Source organism: Primulina huaijiensis, chromosome 8 (assembly GCF_012295235.1).
Source record: "Primulina huaijiensis isolate GDHJ02 chromosome 8, ASM1229523v2, whole genome shotgun sequence".
Classification (NCBI taxonomy): Eukaryota; Viridiplantae; Streptophyta; class Magnoliopsida; order Lamiales; family Gesneriaceae; genus Primulina; species Primulina huaijiensis.
Window position 1 is genome coordinate 3444200 of NC_133313.1, and position 8822 is coordinate 3453021.

At 31.9% G+C, this 8822-nt stretch overlaps 2 protein-coding genes across 2 annotated transcripts in view; both read right to left on the reverse strand.

The window, feature by feature from the left end:
• Nucleotides 1-583, reverse strand: part of LOC140983052 (disease resistance protein At4g27190-like) — a 76815-nt gene extending 76232 nt beyond the window's left edge. Inside the window, exon 1 of the mRNA XM_073449931.1 lies at nt 499-583. The gene's annotated coding sequence lies outside the window, so the exon portion shown is untranslated. The remainder of the gene's footprint in view (nt 1-498) is intronic.
• A 6471-nt stretch (nt 584-7054) lies between these two features.
• LOC140983034 (21 kDa protein-like) lies at nt 7055-7820 on the reverse strand. The gene has a single exon (XM_073449905.1). The coding sequence runs from the start codon at nt 7757-7759 to the stop codon at nt 7160-7162; it is 600 nt and encodes a 199-aa protein (XP_073306006.1). The 5' UTR covers nt 7760-7820; the 3' UTR covers nt 7055-7159.
• Between the last annotated feature and the right edge of the window lie 1002 nt (nt 7821-8822).

Consider the following 8822-nt stretch of genomic DNA (forward strand, 5'->3'; position numbering starts at 1 on the left):
TAAAAGCAACAACAAAAATTCATATTTTGTTGTAATAATTCTCCTCTATTACTTAATTTTTTTATTTATCTACTTTACCATTACATTTATACGTTATATCAGGTGTATTACAACTTCTTTTACATATTTAAGCGGATTTATTCAACAGTCTGTCATTAGAAAACATTAAGCTAATGGAGATGGAAAATCCTATGTGAATCTGCTTCAATACGTTGACAAGACACCGAAGGAAAACCAATTACAAATAGAGCGAAGTCAACTTATTAAAAACCGCAATCCTTCTTGGTGTATTTCCTCGAATCTGAAACAGAAAAGGCGATGAGATTAGAGACGAGGTTGGCTTGCACTCTTCCTACAGTACCATCTGTGTCAACACCAAATGGTCCCTAATTTTTCTGACAAGTTCAATCCATTTAGATTATTCCACAAGTTCCTGAAAAAAATGAAAGTTTCATTTTTAACATCAGAATGAACGAGAGATTAATGCAGGGAACTCACTCTGCTGCGATCATGACCGAAGGGGGCACTGCTGGAACGGATTATGGTTCATGAGAGATAGATACCATTTTCTTCTTCTACTTCTTACACAAAACCAGTAATCCTTGATTGGTTTTGTGAAGGAAGATAAGTTCTTGTTTTGGTTTTATCTTCGGACCGTTTTGCGCTATATTACTTGCACGGAGGAGACCATAGGATCTTAGATAACTCCGATGGGCCAATTCCTTTTCATTTCCATAATTATTTACGAATCTACTTCTTATTATATATTTAATATTAAACTGCTTAAAAAATACTAGAATTTTTTTTTTATAAACTCAACAATTCGGTCGAACCCTAAACAACCTGTATAAAATATTTTTGCATTATTTTTAAAATAAAACAATCAACTAGTATTTAGAAATCAAGTGAAGTATTCAAACATAAAATCGTCAAACGTATACGAAACCTAAAAAGCGATAAATTTGAAAAGTCTAGCCCATACTAAAATCTCTCAAAAATATCTCAAAGCATAAATAAAAGTGCATGTCACATAATCAATTAAGCAATTAAAATAAATTAATTAATCATTTTTCATATTTCCTAGATTTGCATGTAGTTGAATTACGTCGTCATAATTTTGGACCTTACACAGAGGATGCCCGGGTCATCTTCTCCCTGGGCTACCAGACGCCCGAACTCTCATGCAATCTCCCGGGAAGTTTTTTACCCGGGCTACCTCGGAAACAGTGCCGCACTCACGTGCATAAGCATAAGATATCTTATCTGTCAGAACTACAGGGATTTTGCATATCAGATAAGTTATCAGAAGTAGGGTATGTGCAACCATCTTGCTATAATTAGTAGGTGGACACTGAAAACGAGATAATCATGATATTTTCTCCTATAAATAGCAGGTATGTTTCTCATTTGAAGGATTCTGAAATCCACATATTTCTTGATTCTAAACTCTTGTCATTCACGTATATTCACACAAACACAGCCGACAACCTTGAAGTTTGCAAAAGATTCTGCAAGCTCTGGGAGATTATCTATACCAATCCTTTCTATCTGCATTTGTCATCTAATCTTATAATTTTAAATTTAATAATTGTGGTGATATAAACAAAATAAAGTACGAAATTCCAATCAGCCAATGTAATGTAATATTATTTATTTATATTGATAAATGATCGAATAAGTAGGCAAAATATTTTTTGGAAAGGCAGTGAGGCCCCATCAAAATATATATCATGATTCCTTTTGTGTTGGATAGAAATCATACCAATGAATATCAAACAAAGCATTTCTTGGTTGTCCCAATAATTTTAAACAAATTTATGAATTAAAGAAAATTTATTTTATAAGCAATTCCTAATTAAATCAAGGTATGTATGTGTAAATATGGAAAGAAATTCACAGAATATTATTTTAAATAGAAATTTTATTCATAATATTTCCAAATCTGTAAACCACATTCCATCATCAAAATTTACCTCTAGCCAGGAATTTATGATAATTGATTTTAGTAAAAAAAAAAATTATTGAGATATCTACTTACTTAAATCTAATGGATTTAATAAATATAAAGATGGAGAATTATGTGTAGAGGAATATTTTATAATTATTAAAAAATAGTTATTCATAAAAAAAAAATTAAATTTATTTATTCCTTGCAATTTTGGGATAAAATAGATATAACAGCCGACTAGGATTAATATACTTCCAATTTTTTCAATCTTTTTCAATCAATTAAAGCACAAACAATGCATGTTAACCTGTTTGTGTGTGTGTGTGTGGACCAGTGGTCAACTTGGAGAGCAAGTTCGAAATCAACTTGGAGAGGTTTTATCAACAGCATTAAATTTTGTTTTCTCACAACAAACAATAATTATATTTAATATGATAAAAAAAATTATTTAAATAAAAAATTGAAATTATCTCCCACTTGATAGATTTGTCCACAGGTCGGATTAGGTCCGGGTCAAGAAAATCCCGACTCTTAACTGTGCCACTCGTGCCGGTTAAGGGCCGGGTTACGGAACTGATGGTCCAGGTCCGGGCTCGGTTAGTCGAAATTGACTATTTCTGTCGTAGTTGATAACATATTTAATTTTTAAACTTGCTTATTCAATGTGTTTATAGTTGGACCTGAGAGATATTTTTTTTATTATTGTTTATTACATATTTAAGTTTGTGATTTCGCGAGATTTTTGTTTATACTGTGGTGGACCATCGTGGATTGCAAATGGGAATTTCACATTAATCTACAATAGAAGGTTGGAGATGTGACCAAAATTATAACTTTTTTGTGATTTTAAAAAATTACGAAGATATTAGGTTATTAATTTTATAATAATTTTATAAAAATTATTTTAAAAAATAGAGTAGATGCTAACAAATCCTTCAACCCGAGCGAAAATTTATAATTTTTTAAGAAAAAAATCACAAGAATTTATTTTATATCATTATTTATGGGACTGTCACTTTTGTAGCTGTGTCCATCCATAGTCTTTGTGTACGTATCTCTCTTTTTTTTTTAGGGGACATGATCTATTTTTGCGTTAAAAAGATAATTCGAATCGCACAAGATTTTGGTATATTAATATTAACTATTTAGTTTCGACTATTTTGATCAAATTGAAATTATAAAACTAGAATATATTGAAGTAACATTGAGAAATACTGATGTGATATTGAAAACTGCTAATTTGTTAGCTGTCAAGTCAATTATTAGATCAAAATAATTAAAAATTAATATAACAAAACCAAACTTCCAAAATTCAAAATTGAACAAACTAATATACTAAAAAAATCATTTCCCAAAATAAAGAAAGTGTGAGAACCCAAATTTTTGGGCATGCAATTAATTAAATATAGACATGTATAATAATTTATTTTCGAGTTATAATAAATTCAAAAATATTAAATAATACATGATATTTGAGATTCCAAGCCAATAAATACATGAATTTCGAAATCCAGTGCAAGATACAAAGTAAATTAAGGCTGGATATCCACCTAATTGGAAGGAAATATTACATAAAGGACAGCTTTCTTCAACAAGGAAACATATCAATATTTATGGAAGAATTATTTCGAAATTTATGAAAAGAGCATCTCCAAATTTTGGAAAGAATATCAACCGAATTATGGTAAGATTTTCACCTCATGCACCCCTATAAATACCAACGCATTCCATTCGAAAAATTCACACCTCAAATTCGAAATTTCTCTCTTGAATTTTCGAAACTCTCCTCTCCAATTTCTGCCGAGTAGCGAAGCTCTGCTGCAGTCCAAACCCAGAAGGAATTTCTAACTCCAGGTACATAAACCTTCACGTTATTTTTCATCCAAAATCTGAGGTAAGTGTGTTTTTGTTATATTATAATTTGCACACTTGTCCTTCGTAAGTGTGTTTTTGCTATATTATAATTTGCACACTTGTCTTTTGTATATATTCTTTCGTAAGTGAGTTTTTGTTTGCCACACTTGTTCTTCGTAAGTGGGCTTGTTTTAAAATATGTTGCGTATGAATTATTTCGTTTTTGAAAATTCGTTCGAGTATAATTCCTTGTTCATGATATATTTTCTTCAAGATTTGCCAATTATATGTTCAAAGCACTGTTAGGATTCGATTGGATATGGGAAATGATTTCCGAACAATGACCCTTATGCGATGGGATGGTAACCGTTGTACGGCCTCACTCCATAGAGGATTAACATATTGGACATGGCCTCACTCCTTAGAGGATTAACATATAGGAGACTGATATCAGGAAATCATGGAAATTAGATGACTTTCAGTGCTATATGAGTATGCTAAACGAGTATGTTATACGAGTATATATGATATGTTATAATTATGGAGTATGAATATCCGTTATGATTCAAGTTATGATATGCTATGTAAAATTTGAATTCAAGTATATGTATATGTTATATATTTCGAACGACCCCCACTTGCTGAGCATTTCTCAAAATACTCACCCCTTACTTCCTCCCCACCCAGATAAGAACGAAGAACAAATGGATGAAGAGGAGCAAGAGAATTTTTGGGGATGGTAGAAGATCTCAAGTTATCCCAGAAGTTTTAAAGATTAGTTTATGTTTATCGCTTCCGTACTATTAAAATTTTTTTAATCAGTTTATTTTGGTATTAAAGTTGTAAAGACGATTTTTTTGTTGATTATGAGAAATAAACTTGTTTTGGTATATACTGTACTACGAGGCTTGTTGTTTAACGATTATATGATTGTTGAGCAACGCCGGTGTCGACTAAACTCGGTCTCGGGGCGTGACAGAGAGAGCAAGAAACTGAGCCCACAATATTTACTTAATATCATTATCATTATTAATTTTATTCAAGATACTAATAATATTAGTTTTATATTATTATGGCTATAAAATAATATCTGCCTATTATTATGAGGCCGACTTGGGCAATTTGCTTACATGCAAGTGTTAATATCATCGAAAACGCCATTTGTTGATACTTAAACGTCAAACTTTAATGAGACCAAATTAGGATAATTAAGCTAATTTTGTCACTAGTCTAAATCTTATGTTAGTCTAATTAATCAAAATTTTGATCTGAATGTAATAAATTAATATATTATTTTTGTAATTTCAATCTGATTATCGTCAAAGTGTTGACATGACAACGAATAACGTGAACATGATGTCAGATAAAATCGAACTAAAAGTATAAAAACAAAAAATATATATATATATCACACTATAACCAAACTTTGAATAATTAAAAGAGTTAATCCCTATGTACCTACCAAATGAAAATGGGAAGTTGTCTAATTAAAATGCACAGTGAAAATAAATTATTATTTTTTTCAAAAAAATGAGTTGCATACCAGCATATTTTGGGTATAGGTAAAAACTTGTGTGAGAGTCTGAAACAATATCACGAGTAGTAATTTGTGAGACATATATCTTATTTGGGTCATCCATGAAAAAATATTACTTTTTATGCTAAGAGTATTACTTTTTATTGTGAATATCGGTAGAGTTGACCCGTTTCACAAATAAAGATTCGTGAGACCGTCTCACAAGAGACCTACTCTTTTGTATAATAGGTCAAGCTTGGACTATATTGAACAACTCGAAGCTCTTTTTGAAATTTGAAATACAGACAGTGTTATTCAAATTAAAGTTTGATTATAAAAGAAATTCAGTATGTGAATAAATATTTAATTTTAAATAAAATGAAAGATAGATTTATAGATTTATGTAGCTAAGTTCTTCGAGACTCAAGAGTAATATTCATGCAACCATATTGCTAAAATGGACAAAAACAAGAAAATAAAATATGGACAAGTTCTATCCAAACTTTGCAAATTGAGTAAGTACATCGACCAAGCCAAATTGAATTTGTCAGTTTATGCAGGTTCCAGTTTTATTATTTATTATATTTCAATTTCAATTGGACAAAGTGCATGATGCCCTACATAGCTAAATGTCTAAATCATATTTAACTGGATGGGATGAATTTTTTTGCCCTAGTTCCACGAATATGAGTGTTAAGTATTGTTGGAAAATAATTGGGTTTTTGGCTAAAATAATCTTGAAAAAATAACTTGAGTGGACTTCGTTCAACAAAAGTTGAAATTAATGGGAAAATTAAAATCTAGATTTCGAATAAATATTTTTAGAATATTAATTTTTCAAAACAGATTTCGGGCTTTTGGGTGGCTTGATTTGTTGGCTTTAGTTAGAGCTTAGTTTGAGTTTTGAACCCTATTGGTTTAGCCTGAACTTTAAGCCATGATTAAGTCATATGGGTCCATATATCGGGACTACAAGTTAAATTTATAGCAATTGTCATCTAAGACCATGTAAGATCGAATGTTTGCCGCTTTACCAAAAACTACATTCGATGATAATGGTGTAACTCAAATATTTTTAAATCGCATACTCAAATCTTTTTAATCGCATAGCATCTCAAGCACAATGGTTCAATCGCTCTACCCAATAGGGACAATTATTTCACCTCAACAAACTCCCTGCCAATAATTACATTCCTTGCAATCAATGAGAATCAAACACATGATCTTGGATTTGATACCAATTGTAGGATCGAAAGCTTACCGTTTTACCAAAAGCTATAGTTGTTGGTAATGGTGTAACTCAAATCGTTTCAAACCACATAGCAGCCCAAGCGTCATGGTTCTACCCAACAAAGACAGTTATTGCATCTCAACAGGTCACATGAGTGTGACGTGGAGGCGCTTTAGTGCCATATGGACAAAGTATGCTTGTGTGGCAGTGCCATTTGGGCAGCATATGGTCGGGTCGATGCCACTTGTTTAACATGTTTATTCCACGTGAGAGAAGTTTATATGATGTGCCACATTTCTGTCAATCTAAAGTTAAAAACTAAAAACCTTTTCACAACTGTCATAAACATCTCCAACAATTTCCAAAATAAAGAAAGAGCAAGAAGATAAATGGTCAACTGAGAATAATTGACTAGTCTTTTTTCCCTGTTTAAGTTTAAGCCCTTGTAATAAAAGTTTTTCTTTTTTTTTTATTATGTAAATGTATCATTCTTCGTCATAAAAAGTACATAACCAAATGTTGATATCACATGAGAATATAAAGCAAATTAAAAACGGCCACGCAGATCACCCAAAATTTTATATCACACTACGGATATATAGCTAAAGGATCAACCATGGAGAGAAGCATAGCTGTTGATGAGAGCCAAAGCGTTGCTGGTTACATGAGCCACATTCACAATCTTCCCCCTTACAGTTGTCTTTACACCGCCGGCCTTGGAATTTCCGGCGAAGCCCTCCATACAGGTGTCCTCATCCGTCAAGGCAGCGCTGACCCACGTCTGAATGTCGCTCATCATCAACCCGAAATTGGAGCCATTGATTTGGTTCATCTCCGCCATGGAGCTGCTGAGTCTGTCCACCGAGTCACCCAGCTCCTCCATGCAGTCGTGCATGGCGCCCAATTCCCTTGGGGTCATCTTGGTGCCTCGTGAGAGCCTGACCATTTCACCGGAGGTGGCGCGGGCGGTGTCTATGCTGACAGATAGGGCTGCGTGAGCAAGCAGCTTGGGACTCTGCTGTATGGCGCTTGCACGGCTTGAGAGGGAGGAGAAGCAGAGGGCTGGATATGCCGTGGCGCTGCATGAAGTTCTGATGAACTCGGTGCTGGTGGTTCCGGCGGCGGGTCTGGCGGCGGAGGCCAAGTGAAGAGATGGAGAGAGTAAGATCAGAGCAGCTGCTAATAGTGATACACGAAAGTGGCTTTCCATTTTAATTAATTAATTAAATGTTATTTTCTCTATGCTTTTTTTTGGTTGTTGTGGAATCGTGGGAAGCTAATATTCGTTTATTTATAGGGAATTTTGTTCACTGAATCGGATATCATCCACTTGGCTCAAGTTACATTCAACTCAATTAATTATTATAATTATATATTTTGTTAAAAAAAATTAATATATAAGTAAACAAAAATAGTTGTTCACATAAATTAAATTACGTGCCTAAAATGATAATCAAATCACATTCTTTATGTACGAAAAATTGATATCTTAATTTTTTGAAAATCAATTTGAGTATAAAAATATATTTTTTAGTAAGAAAAAACATTATTGTCGAAAAAAAATAGCCAATAAGCAAAGTATAGACATAAGTTATTTGGGAATTGATAATCATATATTTTTTTTATTTTAAACTTACTTTTGTTGATAAAAAAACAAAATGTTGTACGAAATTCCAATCAGCCAATTTAATTAGTAAATTAACAAAGGAAGATCATGATGTAAACGTGCAACTGCTTTATTAAATATTTTCAATCAATCACCAAATATAAAAACGAAGATATTTTTCAAAATGTCCTTTGTTCGAATCGGCAAGCAATATATTTTTCCTTTTTAATTTAATATCTTCCCATCAATCATATACAAAAACATATAACATATACAGTACCTAAGAAAAATAGAGGAGAAAGTAGTTTTTTTTTTTTAAAAAAAAAAGAAAATAAAATGAAAATTCATAAAAAATTTTTAAAATAGTATGAAAAAATCGGAATATGAAGTTGGATGGTTCAAAGTATTTTTGGAAGAACTTTTTAAAAAATAAAATAAAATGAAAATTCATAAATTTTTTTAAAGTAGTATGAAAAATCGGAATATGAAGTTGGATGGTTCAAAGTATTTTTGGAAGAACTTCATCAACATATCAAATATGAGTAGGTTTCTTGTGAGACGGTCTCACGAATCTTTATATGTGAGACGGGTCAATCCTACCGATATTCACAATAAAAAAATAATACTCTAAATATAAAAAATAATACTTTTTCATGGATGATCCAAA